This window comes from Choristoneura fumiferana, chromosome 6 (assembly GCF_025370935.1).
Source record: "Choristoneura fumiferana chromosome 6, NRCan_CFum_1, whole genome shotgun sequence".
NCBI lineage: Eukaryota > Metazoa > Arthropoda > Insecta > Lepidoptera > Tortricidae > Choristoneura > Choristoneura fumiferana.
The window spans coordinates 17,033,190-17,056,569 of NC_133477.1; the positions used below are offsets into that span (position 1 = coordinate 17,033,190).

At 36.5% G+C, this 23,380-nt stretch overlaps 1 protein-coding gene and 1 pseudogene across 1 annotated transcript in view; one reads left to right on the top strand and one right to left on the bottom strand.

The window, feature by feature from the left end:
* Window positions 1-20,582, bottom strand: part of LOC141429241 (uncharacterized) — a 48,221-nt pseudogene extending 27,639 nt beyond the window's left edge.
* Window positions 1-23,380, top strand: part of Adsl (adenylosuccinate lyase) — a 54,976-nt gene that overhangs the window by 30,130 nt on the left and 1,466 nt on the right. Inside the window, exon 2 of the mRNA XM_074089494.1 lies at window positions 22,998-23,293. Coding sequence (XP_073945595.1) covers window positions 22,998-23,293 — 296 coding nt within the window. The remainder of the gene's footprint in view (window positions 1-22,997; window positions 23,294-23,380) is intronic.

The following is a 23,380-nucleotide window of genomic DNA, read 5'->3' on the forward strand; positions in this document are numbered from 1 at the left end:
GTTTTCGCTCATGTTAGCAATACTACTTTTTTCTGTAGTAATTTATATTTATTTTTGTCGATAGTTACTTTATTTCATCTTTGTCATCGTTATCGTCATCGACTGTTGGACATGTAAGTATGCTTTCCTCGACGCCACAACATCTGGTGTCCACTATCGCCCGCATCCATTAGAATTCTTACGATCTCACCAGATCATCAGTCCACTAAACGTCTACTGATACTTAACTGATTTGCCGATTCTTCGAGCTATATTACTTACTTTAATCGCTTTATTTCTGATTTCATCCCGCACGAAACCCGATTGTTTTTTTTTTAGTGACTTAAGTCTTTATAAGGCTGTAAAGGACTACTTACTTTAGCTATTTATATTATCTTTTCTTGTTTATAAACTAGGCTTACCCTCTTAACTTGAGTTTCCCGTGACTGGGATGTGTCACTGGCCATTTGTTCTGTAGTCGTTTCTGATTCGTAGTCGCTCTCTGTCAGTTCCATGTTATCGACTACGTCCCTCAGGAACTTGGCCGTGTCTATACATTCTGACGGTTCGGGGTTGTCTCCTTTCCCGTCGTGGTCCTGCGACCAAAAGTAATGCCTTAGTTATTTTTTTTCTTTCATGGTTTTATACCATCATTTGGCTTCAATGTTTTTGTTGTTAACCTACACGATTTGTATTCTGTTTTAATTATATATGCATTGAATTGATTCATTGATTCAGAAAGATGTTGACGATGTTGTCTTCTATAAAATTAAGCTAGCCGAAAATTTACTGATCTATCGTCTCATAGTAAAACTTCTATGGAGTCATCGTTATAAGTGTTAGATTGTTCATTTTCATAAGTGTTTATGTTAAAGCCTAAATCGAATAAAGATATTTTAACATTAGCTTTGACTTTAAGCGATGCATTTTGTAATTTTTCCAGCGGCCTTAGTAATAGAACAAGTCCTGTTTTATTATAGATAATATATTAAGTATGTCTACTCGTTATTCTATTTTGACTATCACGGGCCCACAACGACAATGTATTACCGATAGAGTGATAACTTTGTTTCACTCAAGCGGAATTTTATAAAGCAGATTAAATAGAAAACTAACTAATAAATAAATAAATATAAATATCACGGGACAATTCACACCAATTGACCTAGTCCCAAAGTAAGCCTAGCAAAGCTTGTGTTATGGGTACCTACTAAGCAACGGATAAATATAATTATATAAATAGATACTTACTTAAATACATATTAAACACCCAAGACCCGAGAACAAACATTCGTATTTTTCATACAAATATCTGCCCCCATACGGGAATCGAACCCGGGACCTCAAGCTTCGTAGTCAGGTTCTCTAACCACAAGGCCATCTGGTCGTCTAAACTAATACACTAACAGATGACAGATTTACGTACAAACTGGTTACGATAATGTCACTTCTAGTGTCTATATACATGTGCTAACATAAGCTTTTGAAAACCCATTAAAACCTTCTTTGTGCCAAGTTCGACACCTTTCCACTCATTGTCACCTGATCCCTTTACTAATCAGTAAAATTACGACATACCTACACCAATTAACTACATTTGACACCAATCGGAAGCTTAAGCCAGAGTAACAATATTTAAGACAGTATACCTACTTAGAACTATCTCAGTAATCGGCACATTATGCGTGGAAATGTAACCTAAAATTATAATATTGTATCGTTCTAAACAAGACACACTTAAACTCATTGCGGGAAGCAAATTAAAAAATATTTGGCTACTAATTCTGCTCATATATATTTAAAATAGAAACATAAATCATGCGAACTATGCTAACTCTCGTAGTTATTCTAATCCTGATTATGTTTACCCAGAATTAAATAGGAATTGCTTATTTTCATCTAAGTACATAATGCATAATATAAGGAAAACTTGTACTTCAATGCACGAAAACAAGGCTTGCACAATCTCGCCTGATATTAAGCGAAGATATAGTCTGTACTCCATACTACCGACACTATACCAACCAACCCTAGCACCACCTAGTCATCAAATAGAACAACTGCAACATTCTACATCACGCTGTCAAAATTTGTCAACTCGGTTGCATAATTACCAATCCGACTCATCCTTCGGATTTCGGTCCCCAAGCCTGAAGAAAGATCGCTCTGTTGTGGCCTATCTTTACAAATCTAACATACCCTGCTTGTCATGACTGCAATAACCATGACTTACTGTGTTACTAGTAGTTGACTGTCCATCGCATACGCTGCTTAGCGTTCCGTTACTCGTCAGCTCACTAATAGAGCTGTTGGCCCACTTTGCTGATCCGTTGTCTTATGGTAGTAACGATTTGTTTACTGCTTACCGTCAGTATCTATGGGTACTGTTAATGCAGTTTCACTAATGAAGAAATCTTTAAAGACAGGGCGATGTTGCTTATGTTTTGGCTAATAAACTTGATTTAGGTTTTTATTTTTATTTAAAATTGACCAGTGATTGCTATTTGTTTTGCTTGATGATGGTAATTCGTAAATACAGATGAGGCCGAAGATGTATTGAGCTATCAGTTCAATAACAGCCAATTAATTCTCGCCTTGAATAGCCTAAAACCTATTTTTTCTCCAAAGCAATTGCCGTGTTCGCAATTCAAAAAAGTCCGTCCTGTGCACGGAAACTCGTAGGTTTCTATTGACATATTATGTTTTTATTTTCTTAGTAATCTCTTGTCTCTTGTATCAAGAACTCCTTAGTTCCACTGTTACATTTTGCTACTCATCAACAGTCATAGTATTGTGTGTGATGTTACACCCAGTAGGTCAGCGCCGCATCGGCGAACAACACTGTATAGTCGCGGTGCAGCGTTGCGGGTAATGTGCAGCACGCCTTACTAAATGATACTGGCTACTTACAATCAGATACCGTGCATTCTGGTGAAAATAAATAGAAATAAAGCTTCGCTTTATTTGACGGAACTAAAAACAATTACTTTGCTCATATGCGACTCAGGTAAAATAGGTAGGTAGGGGGGCACGTATCTGAATATCGATAATTAAAATATCGACGGTCAAAATATCGAACCTAACCTAACCTACTTTCCATATTTTGATCGTCGACTTTTTATCTTTATATATAAATTTTTGATATTCAGAATCTCATTTCAGATATGTGATATGTCCCCAGGTAGGGCTTTAGGTCGCGGGTGAGCAAAGTAGGTAATTGTTTATAGTACTTATAGCTCATTGATATGGGCCTGATTCAGTAAGTAATATAATTATTTTGATTTACAAATAATAGGAATAGTTGGTAGCTAGAATGTTTATTTCGAAACTCGAAATCTTGCGTAAAAATATCTGAAATATACCTCCGCGCTTTAAAATAACTGCACCAAGCTTTAGATCATTTTTGTTTGCATTTGCAAACGCCAACACGGTGTCAGATTTAGCTTTAACTCGTGTTATCCAATAAAGTAAAAACTTTACAGAAACAAACGAGACATTGTTAAGAAATTCCGAAATCTAAATCATTTGTTTCATTTCTTCTTTTTTGGGTTCCGTACCTCAAACTAAATAAAAGCGGAACCTTTATATGATCACTTTCTTGTCCGTCTATCAAGACCCTTTATCTCAGCAACGCGTGGAAATAACAAGCTAAAATTCAAATACTCAAGTTTTCTACCCCTTGGAGCAATGTAAAATTCAAATTTTCAAGTCCAAGCAAAAGATACAGTCATTAAAATAGGTGTTTCCATACAAATTGCCGTAGGTAGCTGAAAAATCTTTAGGAACTTGAAATTTGCCATGAAGGTAGCACAACCCATAAGAAAAGTCTGAAAAATGACAGTAACTATAAAATGAAACCACACGCAAAATGTTAACACTGGATATTCATAGATACCTACAAATTTGTACGGAATCTTCAATGCGCGAGTCCGACTCGTACTTGGCTGTTTTTTTTACATCGTTCCTTATTATTATGTATACAAAGGTACGTTCCACACACGCTCGGTTAAAAGCGTGTACTTACTAGAGAATGTTTGGCATTGTATGTAAATTTTTGATGAGTCGGGAAGTACGATATGTGTCATTAAGTTCAGTCTAAATATGACGAATACTTAAATATTTTTATTGTTAATTTTTTGACCTAGTCTACATAACCTTTAGAAAGCCTATAGAAATGGTAGAAAAATGTATTACGTTATTTATTCAAAATACCTAAAAAATCTGATTTTGTTTCGGGATGAGAGGCAGCCGATTCTATTTCTTGCTCTTAAATAGATTGTACGTCGTACAATGTAGGTACGTAGATTGTAGCAATTACAAACAGTCCCATTTATTATCAGTAAGTAATCCGATTTCACTGTGTGTACGAAAAGGTTTCCATAGTGGGTCACAACTCAATTCGGTTGTTAACATTGTCTGTTAAATAAAAAATAACTCACGGTATCTGTTAGTGGAGCAATTTTGGCGGCTTTTTCGACTTCCCAAAAGAATTCTCTGGCACCAGGCGATATAGTCACCAAGCCTCCAGTATAAATACACTCCACTTTTAATTAATAATCGAACACAACACAAAAAATCGAATATATAAACCTTTTTCTATCGTTTAGAAAAATCGGGTGCTTAGTAGCAAGCAGATAGATCAACTGACTCAAAGAGACTATGTCCTGGTCCGACTACGGGACACCTTTTGACCTCTTAATTGGCACTTGCATTGACCCTTAATTATATTACCCATTTATGTCTGCCATTAATTGCTGTGAGACGAGATGAAACTTGGTAGATCTAGTTATTTAATAAACTGTTTAAAGAATGAAATGCTGAAAAGCTTTGTTACATCATCAACATCTTCATCAGCCAGAAGACGTCCACTGCTGAACAATCACAAACATTGCAATCCACTGGTTACCCGCAACTTTCACGGTGTCGTTAGTCCATCTAGTATGAGGCCTGCCAGCGCTTCATCTTCCGTTTCGTGGTCGCCACTCGAGGACTAATTCTCTCTCAACGGTTAGCTGTCTTTCCACTACTAACTACTACTAGCTTAGTAGTACTACTGTACTAGATTCTCTCTCTTGTAATAAAAGCTATTGTAGTAAATCAATTCAATCCTCAATGCAATCCTCTGTGGCTGTGGCTCAACTTGTGCCAATTTTCCGCCGATCGATTGAACTTTCGTCGTGAAAATAGAACAGAAAAGGGAGAGTCACTTTCTTGTTTTTGATATTACGTGTAATGCAGTTGTTTTTACTGTAGTTACACAATGTCTTATAAATATAATATTGATTTATTTTTCATAGTAATGCTGTATGAATAGGAGTATTTGAACTTAAGTTATATCTACGTTGGTCTTATAAAAAAAAACTCTTTTATTTTAATTACGTTTATTTCAAAATAGGTACTAAATAGCACTTACATTACGATACAAAATAAATGTACCTACCTACATAAAAAACACATTCAGAAATGTAACTTATTTCATTTAGGGGCTGTTTCACCATCCATTGATTAGCGTTAACCGACGGTTAAATGTGATGCCGTCTCCGTCTATTCGAACAAAACAAATAAAGACGGCATCACACCTAAACGCCAATTAACACTAATCAATGGATGGTGAAACAGCCCCTTAAACTAAGAAATTACACATTTCTCAACAAGAAATCTGCTAAATAGAAATAGGTGGGAAATAATTGATAAGTATAAAGGAGAGCTTTAAATAATAAGTCGATCAGTATATTTAATGCGGTTTCAAGAAAATAAAAAAAATCTATGTTGGATGTGGAAATTAAATAATAAAGATACAAATGAAAAATGGCACCTTACAAAAATGTTTGATGATGATGAGATGATGATGTGATCCTGTTATCCCTCACTAGGGACATAGGGCTCACATCATCATCTCATCATCATCAAAAATGTTTACATCTGTAAAACTCTTAAACTATTTGTTAATACAGTATAATGTTATGCGGTGACCACACCTGTGCACTTGACGTCAAAGTCGTAGTTCAATGGAATTCACGGTGTTACATGAATGTGGCTGCGCTATTATGTCTATTGTGCATGTTTACATTTCCTTCGTGAAGTGTATGACGGAAAGTGCGGTGTCTAGAAGATACACTGCTCCCTGGATGACGCATAGAGCACCGACTGCTAGGCCCACCTGCAATTAAAGAAAAAGGGTCGGTCTTAAAATGGCGCTTCTTCGCTGTCGTGTCATTAAAAATACATTTATAAAAAAATAGAAGACAGTTGAGCATGGTACAAAATTTTTATCGTCTTCTAGATCGTTATACTTTTAACAGTGGTTGTAGAGTCAGTTCGCTACCAAACCTTCATGACGACTTTATTGGGGAAACAATGTGGTGGTTTAAAAGATCTACATCTACATTAAATGATGCTACATCCCAACAAATTGTTGGTAGATACAATATGTAATTAGATGCATGAAGTACATTTTTTATGATTAATTGCAAAGTGACAATCTATAATATACACAATTTGTACACACTATTAATCTTCATCATCATCATCATCATCCCAGCCTATATACGTCCCACTGCTGGGCACAGGCCTCCTCTCAGAACAAGAGGGCTTGGGCCGTAGTTCCCACGCGGGCCCAGTGCGGATTGGGAACTTCACACGCACCATTGAATTGCTTCGCAAGTTTGCTATTAATCTTATATTACTATTATTATTGTTTCTAAACAGTATATTGTAAATGTCTAATATAGAGTTAATCAGAAAAAAAAATAGGAAGCTATAAATTACAGGATCATTATTATACATAATATGAGAGCGCTCGCTCACATTTGGGGTGAAATTAGGTCAAGTAAAAACGAGATAAGTTCGTGTGACAACTAACTGTTATCATACATAATTATCTCAACCTGCTAAATCATACACAAACTGGCGAAGTTGCGATTAGTCTTGTCAAACTTAGAACACAGAAAGACAGGAATTGCCATCAAACTTATAACATTCCTCTTTTTGCGTGAGGAGGCGTCAGGGGTTAAAATAAAATGGCTAAGAAATGATTACTTTGGAGAAAGAAAATAATCACATTGCTTAAGATACCAATAGAATTGGTATTTTCATATCTTATTCCATTTCCTCGTTTGGCTAGAAGCGCCAAGAGCGCGAAGCTTTTTAAAAAAATTGACGCGGCGATGCCAACGTATTGCTCAAGATGGCAGATGCTCTTTCTAAGATCAAGATCCCTGAACACTTCCCCATACCTGTTTCTCAGCGAACACGAACTGGTACTGGTGCTCGCCTTGGTAACCCCCCCAGTAGTGCAGCGCAACAGCACCCACAGCAATCCACAGGAACACCCCCACGAAGTTCATCACGATCTCCGACAGAGCCCTGGAAATATAGAGGATACGTGTATAGTGTAATTAAAAAAAAGTGTAGCTCTATTTTTTGGGGGACATCGTTGAGTAAGAGATAGTTTTACAACAAGCTACAAAAATCTAACCCTCTCTACCTCTAGATTTCTTTATTGTGTCGTCACCACGGTGTACATTACAACTATGTAGAATGTAAAATCGTTTTTCTTGGTTTCCTGAAGATTCAAACGAGAATGAAAGAAAATAATATTTAGATTCGAGTATCGAACGACATTAGCAAACCAGGTTTAGTTTGATGGCATAAATCCTAGTGGTTAAAAATGATTAATAGTCAGTCATTCTTTTCGTATTTGAATCAGACGCTTTCATGTATCACGGACACTTTATTTACCGTGAATCCGTGATCGCCTACATACAAAGGAACCGCAGATATCCCTGCAAAAGTGCTTATAGAAATGCAAGGTGATCGATTCGACCGCAATTTTAAAAATAACCCAATGAACGTGATTTTGTGTTGCTATGAATCACTAATACTCAAACACAAAAATCTCAAATGAATGCAAGCACTGACTGGAATTTGTAAAAATGTCCGATAAGACATACCGCTATGAGATGCAACAGTGCAATGAGATGAGATGTGAGATGCAACAGTGCAATGAGATGAGATGTGAGATGCAATGTTTATGCCTATACACACAGTCCTGTTGACTAATCAGGAAAGCGGTTAGTTTATGTTGAATCAGTATCTTGTTCCATTACTTATTGTTTACCATAATAAGGACAACAGCACTTTATAGTCCCTAAAATGGAGAACCCGCTAATGTTTGCTCTTTCACTGATTGTGCAGGACTGTCTGAACAAGTATATATGTAGTATTAATATTCATTTGCAAATTTTGGGTGAAGTGAAATGAATCATACAAGGGAAGAAAATGAGAATATTTATTTATAACTAATGTTTCTGTGTAGCTGCCACCTGTAACTTCGTCTGTCTCGCGGTAAAATGTCATTTTCCCGGAATATTAAGATAAGTATCATCACTAGTTTGAACAAATCTCGTATCTTACATCAATACGTCAACAAAATTGAACTCTGAAATAATGTTCACAAAGTTCACTCAGAAAAAAATCGGTTTTGAGGTACCTACAAGTTTTATTAAAAGTAGTGGCGCTATATTGTTGTTTGTATCTACAGGTTCTACAAGTGAAAGAATTTTTAGAATCGGTTATGATTATGAAGTTTCATATTATATTTTTCCCTACATACAGTGAAAATAAGTTTTCTAGGTATAGATCCTACCTAAAGGATACCTACGGGTGTGTTTACCTTGTAACCTAATTTGAAAAACAGACGCAAGAAAGTACTTTCAAGGTCTCAATAAACTTTGTGAAGTCTAGATCAGATAGACGGGAACTAAAAATGTAATTAGTAAGTATTTTTATTCGGAAATTCGAATTAAAGTTTTACCTCTTATGCTCAGTAGTTCCGAACAGATAGGTGATGCACTGTACAAGGGTGTAGATGAGGTACCCAACGATGACTCCAGAGGCCACGATCTCGGCGTCAGGGTTCTTTTCCTCGTTGAGGTTCCAGGTGCCTCCCACGCCGAGGAACTCGCCATTGTAGCCCGTGCGGTATAGAACGAGGATTATGATGTTCAGGACCTGGAGATAAAGAGATTCATTTATTTTGACAAATTTAACGAGCGGACAGCCTTCGTTGTTAAGGATCCTGACTATGAAGCTAGAAAACCTGGGAAATCGGGCGTTTGTAATGTATAGGTAATGAATAATGATATTAATGAATGAGCTAAGAGTCGTAAATATTAAATGTACTTGTACATGTAGGCATGTTTATTCGGTTAGCACAAGCTTTGCTTAGTTTAGGACTAGGTATTAGGCACCTATTGAGGTGTGCACTGTCCCAAGGTTTTTGTTTATTTGTTTTATTCAAATTGAATAGTCCTAGAATTACAATCAAACGTCAGGCGGTTGAATCCGATAATTGGTGGAAGGTGAATAATGTACATTCTGTACTCATTATTATCATCGGCCTATAGCAGTCCACTGTTGGACATAGATAGGCAGGCATCCCCCAATGAGCATGCAATGCAATGTGGATTCTGTACTGTATTATGTATTGTTTTAACGTTGTGGAGGGTGTGACCTTATCTTGTTATTCAGGTCAACGTTATTCTTAGATCACGCAAAACATTTAATTACGGTAGTTTATTATCTTTGCTTATCTCGTGATTCATTTCCGGTATGTTATTTTTGTAATCTGGACTTCCGATCATCGTACGAGAGTGCAAGTAACCTAACCATAAAATGTTCTTTTCTTCTTGAAGTCTAGAGCTCATTGCGCTTGTACTTTTAAAATCTCTCTAGTCGCTACAATCTTGACAGAGTGGTGGCGGTCATTGAATGAGGATCAGTAGTGAACCATCATAATGACTTTCTTGGGGAAATACTGTGGCCTTCCAACCCGCAGAGATGGAGTCCGGAGTTCGTAGTTCTCAATAGTAGAAAGCGCTGATGTCTACTCTCACATTAGGTCCTTTGGTCGCCTTTTACGACACCCATGGAATCCAAAACAAAGTAGAACTAGGTAATCCGTTAAATGGGAAAGTATATAAATTATTATAGCACTAGCTTTTACCCGCGGCTTCGCACGCGTAAACTATTCGGTCTGGTAGTTGCAATTGAAATTTTCGGGATTTTACAAAATTCCCCTGGAAATTTCCAAAATTTATATCGTAGTCTTCATTGAGGTTGTGTTGTGAATAACTGTACAAAATTCAAGACTAAACCCAGTTCTGAAATTTCAAATTTTTTCCAAATTCAAATCATTTATTCAGTAAATATGGGCATTTTACACGTCATTTTTTAAACTACCAGCGCTTTCGGAAAGACCTTCATTGCCAAGAAGAATGCGCCGTATCTCTAAGTTTCGTTCTTTTCTAAAACGGAACACGGTGCAGATTAATTTTACTTATGGTTCCAACGGAAGATCAGGTCGGCTGCAAGGTTGACAACATACTGAGTTGGGACCATTTCGTGACAATCTGTCTCGGTTTCCATTTTTATTTTTCTTTTGTTGTTTTTATGATCACGAATAAATGTTTTTCTTTCTTTCTTTCAAAACTAAACGGATCAAAAACAAGCTTAATTTCACTGGATGAGATCACGTCATCGAAGTTCGTGTCGTGCGGTCCCTCTGACACTTATACTGTTTAATACGAGAGCGAGCGGGACGGTACTTCGAGTTTCGTAGTAGCCCTGCTGTTTACGTACTCTACACGATAACCGATAAGATACGCTAGCCGGAATCAAATGAACGTACACCGCTGCTTTGTTTGAGGCAGATTCCTCGAATGCTTCTGGCTCATCGATACATTCCAAGTTGATATGAACTGACTGAACACTTGAAGGATACATGAAGGAATAGTATAGTAAAAGTTCGAAAATATGAATTTTGAATTTGGAAATCGAACGCGTGTGTTTGGTTTACATGCTTCTATTTCAGTTCGTGTCTAATTGAATAATTATTTTTAGGGCATGCACATGGCACGTTCAAACGTGTGCATTAGGTCAGTCAACGATCAAACCTACTAACGATCTTAGTGAATAATACTTTCCAAAATATTTTGTCGAATAAATTCGTATTTCTCTTGCTTTCTCAATTAGCTTCAGTACCTAAGCTAGTTGAAAACAAAATACGTTGAAAAAAAATTTTCAGTACATCTATAAAATCAATGGCGAGATTGGATAAGATCGCGTTAATCAATTTTACAGTAGGTACACTAAAATGTACGTCATTCGGGATTCGTCGGATTTGTTTTCGTTTTCCTGAAGATTCAAATGAGAAAGAAAAAGCAAATCGATCTTTTGTTTCGAGCTCCGAACGATATTAGCAAACTCCTATCGAGTCCTTTTCTAGTGTCACGAAGACCTATACGGTTACGGGAAAACCAATGAAAATCAATCAAATTTAGGTGTTATTTTTAAGGCAAATCAATTGTTAAAAAAGTGTTTATTTCTACAATCGATGTTTGATAATAACATTTTGCACAATTAACATGTCCAATCAACTGCACAAGATAACAATCAAAAGCGTATGATTTATTCATCATGCCGGTACGTTGAATTATCAGATCGCAAGTTAAACACCTCAGCGCAGGGCGGCACCAATTACTCAGGATTACTCACAGACCCGGCGGGTCATAAGTTAACTGGTACGGAGATCAGGCCTCCGCCATAGAGTAACTTGGAGTAAACATCCGCAACACTCAAAAACAAATAACTGACGTTTGTTATTTTATGAGCCTTCACCAGCTTGTCAAAGCTTGAATCGCTTTTTTAGGGTTCTGGAGCCAAAATGGCAAAAACGGAACCCTTATAGTTTCGCCATGTGTGTCTGTCTGTCCGTCCGCGGCTTTGCTCAGGGACTATCAATGCTAGAAAGCTGTACTTTTGTACGGATATATATGTAAACTATGCCGACAACATTTTTAGGTTACCTCCCATAGACGTAAAGTGGGGGTGATTTTTTTTCTCATCCAACCCTATGGTGTGAGGTATCGTTGGATAGTTATTCTAAAACTATTAAGGGATTGCTCAGACAATTTTTCGATTCAGTGATTTGTTTGCGAAATATTCAACTTTAAAGTGCAAATTTTCCTCTAAAATCGAAACCGGTGGGTGGAAAAATTTGAAAAAATTCAGAATGATAGTAAGTATATCAAACTTTCAAGGAAAACTATAACGGCTAAGTTTGCTTGAGAATTATTTGTAGTTTAAGAGGTATAAAATACCTATGTGCAGCGGTAAACTTGATGAAAAACTAATTTTTAATGTTTCTGCCATATAATTGAATTGTTCTGTTCTGTGGTTGCGACTCTGAACTGAAAAGGTAACCTTCATACGACTCGAGCGGTGAAACAAAACACAATGTCACGCCCAATTGATTCTCGCTCGAAACTTGAAGAATTTAATCAAGTGAAACTGGTAACAAAAGAGAATCTGGGTCCATGCTGCGACGGCCAGTATTTGTCTCTTTAATTGATTCTTTTTTTGAAAAGGTACTAACAATTTTTTTTCGTTCATTTGAATCAGCGAGAGAAACAATCACTAATCAGTCTATTAGCATTATCGCAAACTTTAAATTACCCCCATTAATAAAGTATTTGCAATCTTCCACGTACCTAATGTAGGAAGCAAGTTGTACACAGCTAGGTATTATAAGATAATATAAACATATATCGAATATTATAAGATAAATAAAAATGATGTTTTGAAAAAGGAATAAAATCTTATTCCATTGATTAATTACGTGTATTGATTAATACTTCGTTACGTTTTAATATATCAATGAAGTGCACAACATGCCTTGCTAGTGTAGTAACGACTACCACCTGTATGTGTCTCACGCGTAGCTGTCTTTCACGTGTGTTATCGGATCAGCGAAGTGAAATTTTGTATTTTATTATAATCTTACTAGCTGCTGCCCGCGATTTCATCTGAAATTAATTCATTTATCATGATCCCGCAACAACAATACATTTTTCAAAATAAGACCTATCCTATGTCCAGCTCTCAAAATATCACCATACCAAATTTCGTTTAAGTCGTTTCAGTGATTTTTGCGTTAACACGTAACAAACAAATAAACTCACATTCCTTACTTAAAATATTAGTTAGAAACGATTTTCCCAGAGATTCTAGTCGCCATTAAATCCACGTAAAGTTAATACTTTATTTAAAAAAAACTTGGCTTTTGCTTAGACGTAAATAAGACTTCGTGCTACATTTTTTATTACTTCCTAAATTTCAGGGAGCTACTATTCAGGGAGTATAAAGATATTCCCTCTATTTCTTCGCTCTACTCTATCCCCGACAGCTGACAATTAAAGCCGTAATCATAATAACCGGCGTAATTGTCGGGACGGATGCCTGATTCAAACAATAATGGACATTGACTTCCACGTCCCTTACGGCGAGACCTATGGATTGTCGACTGATTTACTTTAAAAACAGGCAAAGTTAGGGCTACTAAGATGCGGCAAATAAAAAATTAAAAAATAAATATAAAATTTAGATCGACATAACAAAAAAAACTACTTAGCTGTGTTATTTCTGTTCAATTATTTACTAATACTTTTACGATTTTTTTCAGAATTTTCTAGCTTTTGTAGATTTCGGAAATGGGCCCCTAAATTGAAAAAATCTGAGCAAACCTGTAATGTTTTTAAAGATTTAATTATATTATGATAACTTTGAGTTTAAACAAGTTTTATTTAAAAAACAATACTTACTGCTTTGCTTGGTTGTCATAATCTACCTACTCATGCAAAATTATTAGCTGTCTAGTATTAGCAGTCTCTATGCTGAGCTGCGGACGGACCGACATGACGAAACTTCAAGGATTCCTTGTAAGGCTACAGAACCCTAACAAAAATGGTAATTGTGATGGTGGTGGTGATGGGTGTCGACTAATTTTAAGCAAAAAGAGGTGGTAAAAACAGCATGATTCAGATGCATAAAAAGTTATTGATGCTTGATTAGGCCGTCCTATCCGTAAACCTTGACGTTTGTTTAATTAAAAATATAAATCCGTTTTTGGCATTGAGTAATTGAAGAAACAAAAAAGGGCCACATGTGAGGATCAATTTTTAAATCACTCTGAAAACGCTTTAATGAAGGCTTTAAATGGTAAAAGCCTTTTTGCTACAAAATTACAGCTCTATTTGGCAAATTTGACAATGTGACTTTTTGCCACAGAAGAAATATTAAAAATACATCATTGTTTTACACAATGAGGGAATAGAAAATAATAGAATAGAATAAATTTTATTGTTTAGCCGTGTAGCATAGATGGTATTAAAATATTAGAATTGATAGGTCCCAACTGTTAGCCATTTCAGGTCAAGTCAGGGTTTCTTGACAGGCGAAATATCGCTAGAAAAAAAAAGAGACATCCATTTGACGTTACAGTCTGGCTTGCGATTGGCTCATTTAGTTATATTTATTAACCAATCTCAAACGTGATTGTCAAATTTGACAAATGGATTGAAATGTCAAAGTTGACAAATGGACACGACACTAGTCTCCCACAGATTCGATTTGTGGCATTCGAACATGGCGGATGTAGACAGTATCTAATTTTGGTATTTTTGATTTCTTTGGCTAGTTGAAGTATAATTTTGATAGTGTTTTATGCAACGATTAACCTGAACAGTGAACAGTGATCACAAAATTATATATTTCTCTCGTGTCTGACATTTTTTAATGCGCAAGTTGTCTCCACGTGGTTTCTGGAATTTTACTATCTAGTTGCAAAAACTACAATCACCGTGCAACGTCGCTCCCAAAGAGAGCTTACTTCGACACTGGCGAAATTGTCGTAAATAGGACAGAAGCCATATTTTAAATAAAATAAATAAATAGTCTCACAAAAACCCTCATTATCAAATAATATTTTGTTGGGAAATAATTCCAAGAATCTGTCCTTAGATTTTTTTATTAGAGTCATGTGAGGTAAACGTGCACTTACTCGCTGCGTACGTTTACCCCAGATGACTCTTATCACCACAGTTTAACAATTTATACCAAAATTTAAAAACTAAAATCAAGTAAATAGATGCAAGGACCTCTGATGATTTTTCCCGCAGTGGACTGCGGTGCTGCTATGTTACTTATTTTTCATTATACTAAAGGAAAATGGCCTCAATTGTTCCCGCGGGAATTATGGATTTACGTATAGTTTTCCTCCCCAAAGAAGTTATGACTTTAGTTTTAAAAAGTTAGTAGGTCGTCATTTCAGTCAGACTAAAGAGGTTTCAAGTCAGCCAACGTTTTATTTACATCTTTAAAACTTAGCTATACTTAACTCAATTTTACTCCATAAAAATTTGCCACGCTTCATGAAACTTCGTTATTTTTATATTTTAAATTTATAAATATCAAATTGTTTTGCAATAATTTTAGTAAATATTTTTTAGCATGTTGGAATAATCTGGCCGTAAGACCATTCGAATTCTAAACTAAACACGGTTCTTAGTATTATCTATGGTAGACGACTCGAAAAAAATGACAATCAGGAAATTTGAAAATCGAAGTTCGTATCGTTTTCCTGATGCTAATATTATTTAATACGAGAGTGATAGGGACGGTACGATACGAACTTCGATTTTCGGAGCTGTCCTTGTATCGGGTAGCCATTATTTTATTCAGTTGTTTTCTTAGCGACTTTCTTTTGCTGAGCTGTGAAGTGTTTGGACACAAAATATTTTTTTTGCATTTTTTTCCTCGCAATGTGATGAAAATCATTGTGCGTATTACGGGCCGTAAGGGGATTACAAATTCGAGTCATTAAAAGCCTTCTAATAGACTCTCGTTAGTAATCCCCTTCTTACGCCCCTTAATGCACAATGTACTATTCTCATCTAATATCAGTAATCCCTTGTGTATTATATTCTTCGTACCTAAATCATGATTCTATAGACAAATCGATCACGTCTCAACATAATGGTGGCATTCAAGGTAAATCTGTGCGATTGTCTGGGGAGTGTGCGTGCGCGCCGCGTCTGCGCAGTAGGATCGCATTTGCATTGCGAAATGGAAGGATGAAGGGTAAAGGCTGCTTCAAGGCTTCCGAGGGTAGTTGGAGTCATCTAGGTTCAGCCCATCTAGGTGGTCTCAAAATTCTTCCGGAATTTATGACGACCAGATAACGCAGTGGTTAGATACCCTGACTAAGAAGCTTGACGGGACGGTTCGATCCCCGGTTGAGACAGATATTTGTATGAAAAATACGAGTGTTTTTTTTTTCGAGTCTTGGGTGTTTAATAATATGTATTTAAGTATCTATTCAAGTATTTTTATCCGTTGCCTAGTACACAAAACACAAGCTTTGCTAAGTACTTTGAGACTAGGTCAATTGAAATAGAAATAGAAATAGAAATCATTTATTCGTGACAAAGTAACGTAGCATAACAAAAAGGTATTAAAAATTAAGAAAGTTGTATGTCACGAATTGGTGTCTAGTGTCTCGTGATATTTATTTATTTGAGGACGTTGATCGGAATTTTTGCTAAAAGTATAGTCATCGCCTTCGACGCGGCACATTTTGAACACTGATCAATGTATACTCGTATAAACATATGCTAACCACAATAAAACAATCCCGAAAACATTTACAGGGGTGTTCAGTAAAAAGAACTTAACCACCTGTTGAAATTTTCCAAAATAATCAGAAGATACTTTGTATTCATCCCATTAGGCATATATCTCCTTTCAGTATAAGAAGGCTTGAGCCCACGTGCCCATTGTGCTGATTGGAATCTTCATAGACGTTTTGTCTCTATATTAACCTAATTTTTTTTCTCTGTGTATCTGTTTTCTGTACCGCTTACAATTTCTGGTGTACAATAAAGAGTCTTTGTATTGTATTGTATCTACAATGTGAAATGCAATAAAATTTGAATTTGAATTGTATCGCAGATGTGTGCGTTTCCTCATGATATGATATCCTTCACCAAAAAGCTCATTAAAATTAAGCTGGATTTGAAAGCACGATACCCCACTTCACATGCCAAATGATTAGGCTACCACGGCTTGAATTGTTTGAAGAGATGTTGAAAAGTAGTACTTTCGTTCTGAATCCGACGTCAGCGGGCTTGGCTGCTACAGTCGAGTAAACTGAGCCGCCGAACTCGCTAGAACCTTATTATAATCAATTCCACGATGATTTCTTTGGTGTATGTATGGAATGACACTATGATTTTACAGCGGGAAGGTTTCACCCTGGTAAGCGATTCAGTTTCTTCGACTTATTTAAAGTAGTAACAACAAGCTTAGCTCTACAAATCGATAACAGTACTTTATCTATATAGATATTCTGAAAATGACATTATCTATCTCTTGTTTACGAGTATGTTCCTATTTGCGTTCTTTTAACACGGATATCCGGAACCGAACTACCAGAATTTAGTCGTTAGTCATTTACCAGTCATTTAGTCAGTAGTTAGTGAGTAAGGTTGCTTTATCTGATAAGTGTAGGTGAGTGTTTGCTCTTTTGCTTATTGCAACATGACTCTTCAAGGGTTTACTCAGACTTTATTTCAGAGCTAATGTTAAGGGAGACCAATATGTTAACTCAAGTTTTAAATCCGGCAAAACGGTTGTGGTATATGCTCGAATTATTAATGTAGAGACGATTTACAGCATAATATTAATATATAATTTTAGAAGCTGCGATACTATAAATGAAAAAGTTCGTGATCGTGAGTGTACGTCTGTGTATCATTATTTATATTTTTTGTCACAACACTCTGTGATTATTTCAGTTTTCAACAAAAATTATGTTTTCAGAATTGTCGTTAAACTCGGCAAACCTGCTGCTTCTATAAAAAGACTCGACTGTGTTTTTTTTACGTGACGTCAGTAATGACAAATTTCTTTCTTGCTTCCCTTCCCTCCCCTTCCCTTCCCTTTTTTTCTAACCTAACTCACGCTTCTCTCTGCGTTGCTTAACAAAAACGTTCACTCCGCGTTACACTTAGCAGCACGGTACTCTTGACAGTAGAGTCATATGAAGCATTACTTCTGCTTCTGCCTGTACTGTACTGTGCCTACATAACTTGCAATCTCTTCTTTTTTAGAACAAAGTGCCAGTAGCATAAAGTTAGCATGTTAAGTTAATAAGCGAGTTTACGACGCATGCGCAACGATTGTATATCAACTAGGCGCGGCTTATCACGCTGATAGCAAACGAGGCCAGGCATACCTGACCGAATCCGAATCATAACTTGAGGCCCTTGCACTAACCTTATCGTGGACTATAAAGCATTAACCCTTTTTCTAGTAGACGAGTGCGAGATGGATGAATGTTTTATTTGATTAATGCGCCCGCTGACGTTCCGGCCGTCGCGCCATTAGTCTTTTTACAAGCTTTTATTTAGTTTCACCTGTCCCGTTGCCTGTAGTTAAATCTTGCAAGTTAAATTCGACCAACTACGTAGACGTAGTCGGATTGACTTGAAATTTGTCATAATTATGTAAATTGCGTGACAGTACAATTTTATCTAGTAGTGACATCCTGGTAGTCCGGCCAGGATCGTCTCCGCTGGACGGAACTCTACAACGGTTAATGGATCGACTTGAAATTTGGTATGCAAATGTAGTTTGGGTGACAATGACAATGCTAGTAAAGTCGATAAAAATACAGTCAGCAAAAAAATTTTTTTTTTTTCAAAAACTTTTTTGAGTTTAGTTTTAAGTTAAAATGTCATACTGGCGCTGCGGCTTGCTTTAGCGATATACTGACTGAGTATGAACCTTTTTGCTTCTTTCGGCACAATGTTTCTTTTCTTTCTTCCTATTTAATTTATATAAGGCTATGTAAGTTTGTCTTTTAGTTGTAATTTTGTTTTTCTGTTATGCCGAATTTTGGCAAGTTTTATTCTTTCTTTCTTTATAGCTGGGCAATTGTTAGCATCTATTTTGTTTTATATTAGCAAAACTTTTACCTAATGTTGTACAGAATGTCTTCTAATCATCTGAATTCTAAATTTTTGTTACTCGTTATTATTTATGACATGTGATCCCACATGCCTAAAGTTAAGGTTAGTGGTTTCGTACGAGAGATACAACCTAGTAAGATAACCTTTATCTTTGTTTGCTGTAGTGCGTTAATGACGCCATCTTTGCGATCTTTAATGTGGGTAACTCAATGAATGTTAATTATTTAAACTACAGTACCCGGCGATAAAGATTGCACATCGGTCTTCGGAAAAAGACAATTTCAAACTCACGACGATTTCCGACTTTTCCGAACACTGGCGACCGTCCATCAAGTCAAACAGACTCACGATACTAACGCCATCTAGCGATATTTCGCCTCTGTGAAACCCCTCATTGCATTAGAATGAGTAATAAAGACTAACAAATAAGGCGTATTCCAGCTTAAGTATTTTAGTTTTACACTACAGGTACTTTGAATGACTCACGGCAAATATTAGTCATGCAATCATTTTTGTTATTCATACAAACTTTATCTGAGTTTAGCCTATTTATTGAAAAATAACTATTAATTCATTTAATAATAAGTTTTACAGTAATACTCCATTTGTTCATCATCTTAAACGCAGTATCATTAGTTTCTAACCTAGCTTACTTAACCTTTTTTCACATTAAACATAATAATACTGTCCATTTAGTAATACTCTTCAGTTCCCCTCCATAAGGCACTCCACCCCAGCAAAAGTAACTACCCCCGTGCGCCTGCCCCTGACTATGCAGATGTATGAATCTCAACAATTCTAGAGAGTTTTTAATTTTACCCCTTGGTTTGCCTGCGTGCGGTTTTTGATCTACAGACAGTACCAAAAGTTATGAAATCCTATTCTATCCATAGATAGATAAACAAAAAAAACAACCTTTCTTTGTCACTTTCAACTTCAAGCATTTATAACGGGAGTTTACGCTTTTCTGTCACTATTCATGGAAGGCGTGGTCATAAATAGTTTATGTTATGACAAATATGATGCAAGTGGTCATGAACTCATGAAATACTGTATCAGCAGCTATTTCAGCAACCGTGATCACGTAGTCTCAAAGTGGTAGTATTAGTTTTATGAGTGAAAATTGCAAAAAATTAAAAGAAAACTTGGAAACAAAACCGTCATGCAAATGTGAGACACGAACACAGCTATATATTAGACATGATAGCGATCCAAATTATGAAAACAACTTTAGTTTTACACCAGAAGCCTTATTGTCTAACACACTGGGATTGGTATCACAATCGTTTTCACCACTTTTTTCTGCCACAATGTGTAGGGTGGGGGAAGAAAGAGATGGTGAATGCGATTCCAAAGGCCAAAGCGTTAGACAATATGGCCTCAATTCTGTACATACACATAAACTACAAGGGCCTTTCTTAATTTAGGTAACCTTTTGAACGTTTCCAACGGCAAAGTCATTTTATGGTAAAATCTTCGCCGTCTCCTGTCCTAAAATGCTTTGTGTATGACACCGATGCGCTTCCAATTCCAAAAACATTTGAAAACAGAATAAAAAACAATACTCACAATTTTGAACACTTTCACTGTAATGGTCGCTATCGTTTGTACAGACACCATTTTCACTTGTTTTTTGTCACTTTGATGAAATCTGGACACAATACACTTATCTCCGTCTTTGTTTCGTGAGGTATCGCTAACTGTTGGTTCGTCACTGGTTTGTTTTCAGTTATCAGTGTTATCAGTGGGTACATTTTTATCAGCTTCGTACAGTATAATCTTATCTGTTTCAGCGAATTAGTAGGACAGGTTGCCGAGCATTCTTAGGCGTGGATTCGTTATTATATTCCTTAAAGCCCGGTATATAAAGGCTATTGTCTTGTGTATTTTATTTCAGTTATTAATATTATTTTACTATCGTGGTTAATGTTACTATTGCAAAATAAAAGTATTTTTACTTAAAAACGTGGTGTAATATATTTTTAACACTTTTGTTTATATGTATGAAGTGAGTTTTGAAAATAAAATATTTTGCTGCAAGGAAGACAAACGTAGTATCTAGATACAACTATTAACTTGAAATAGATTTTATAACTTACCTTTTTAACATTACCATTAAAATTGTTTATAAATACCGGTTTAAAAGATCTATGCCATCGCATTGAGTTGAGCCATCATTTTATGTCTAAACCGCTCGTAGTGGCTTTATACAGTTTGTTTACTCAAAATAGTTTTATTCCCTGTGGTCTCGTTAGTTAAATATACTTCATACTTTACTTTATACTTTTTTTAACACGTCATTAAATACTATTGACGGCAGCAAAGAGTAAACGTAGAGCTGCAATATCTACAACATTCTTCTTTTTTTTTCAGCAAAATTACAGCTGTATTAAGTCAAAGTCGAGATGAATTTTAAAGTATCTTGTATATACATAGGCAATGTGAAGAAAATGTCAAATGTTAAGAAACGTGTCTCATGTTTTCCGGTGCCCTTTATAAGACGCCATACATAAAGGGCTTGGATGTAGAGCGGCGACTTGCACTTGTGTCCAAAATACCTTGTTAGCGGAGGAAAGTATGAATGGTCTCCTAATTTCGTAATATTTAATATGCGTATGTATGTCTTTATCCGGAGTAGCTTGTTTACTTATTATGCAGTTCAAAATGCCAAATCTATTTTATTTGTGTGCTTGGTTATGGACCGCTACTGGTTCTATTCAACAAGAAACAAAAAAGATAACTTACCATACTTTAAATAAAATGTTGAAATTATGAAATAAATTAAGTACACCCATCATAAAGTTGAACGTAGAATATGAATATTAAAAAATAGTGTCATCATCAGCCGGAAGGCATCCACTGTTAAATAAAAGGCCTCCTCCTTAGAAAGCCACAACTCACCTCTTGCATCCACGTTGCCCGCAACTCTCGATGTCGTCAGTCCACCTACTGAGGAGGCTAGCCGACGCTTTGTCTTCCGAATCGTGGTCGCCATTCGAGGAGTTTTCTCCCCAAATGGTTATCTGTTCTTCGAGCGACATGGCCTACCCATTGCCACTTCAAATTGCATATTCATTGAGCTATATCGATGACTTTAGGTTTTGTTCGGATTTCTGTATTCAAAATTCTATATCGCGCAAACAAACTCCGAGGTCTCTCCTGATGATGCCACACATTACTGGTAGTGAAAAGAGGAAAAATATTGAGAAACCAAAAGGCCCAACAAGTTAATTTCATGCAATAGAAACCAGGAAATGCCAAAACGGCAACTTACGAAACGGCCCTTTGGCTCACAATATTTGGCATTGTTTTGACACAAGGAAATTGCATTTATCCAGTTGAAGGGAAAGCCAATGGTAATTTGGGACGGTGAATAGAATGCCCTTGCATGCTTTTGGTGTGGGATCTTTGTATGAATGGATATGATTTATAAGCGAAGAACCTTGACGTGTAATGCAAATAAATATTAATATTTGTCATTGAAAATAATTATTATATACTGCCTAACAAAAAAAGTCGTGATAATGTGATAATTTAAGCTATGGCTTCTTAAGCAGAGGATCGTATGTTCTAGCGTGGGCTCATGTGAAGAAATTCTATGCTATGGTGTATGTGAATTTTTTCAATCCGCACTTGGCCCGCTTGAGAACTACAACCCAAGCCTTCAATTGGGGAGAAGGCATGTGCCCATCAGTGGGACGTGTAAATGCAAAAGATGATAAAAATGAACTAAGCTAAGAAAATTTTTCTTTGATTGCCTTTCAGTCGGCATTCTATCATTTTGGACAGATAAATATTGATATCATACCAATTACGAGTATATACATTGTCTCAATTAGGCCCTCGGAAACCAACCTTTTAGTGCCCTTAGCAGCCAAAAAAATTGCAAATAAATTCCATTTCTTATTCCATGATTTAGGCCTCGATATCTCTGTGCAATGGCCCTCAATTGGGCGCTCAGAAACCAACCTCTAAGTAACCCTACCACCAATAGCAGTCAAATTTTATTTATTTATTTATAATTTCACAAAACTTAATCTATCCTTACAGGTAAATATGCCCAATGCAATAGACAAGTCAGATAATCTTGAAATAGTCCACACAATTTGTCAATACTTAAATGGCTTAAGAATCCATTTCTTTTTCCAGGAACTAGGCCTCGACATCACCGACGAGCAAATATCGGAGCTTGAATCAGCCATTCATGACATCGACTTCGCATCAGCCGCCGAACACGAGAAGAAGGTTCGCCATGACGTCATGGCCCACGTCCACACCCTCGCCGAGAGGTGCCCCGTCGCCGCGCCTATCATCCACCTGGGGGCCACCTCCTGCTACGTTGGAGACAATACCGATCTAATCACCCTGAAGCATGGGCTCGATCTGCTGTTGCCGCGCTTGGCCGCTATTATTAGTCGGCTGGCTAAGTTCGCTGATGAGTATAAGTAAGTATGATCTGTGCATCTGCGAAGCAGTTCAATGGTTTGTGTAGTTTCCAACCTGCAATGGACTCGCGTGGAAACTACAGTCGC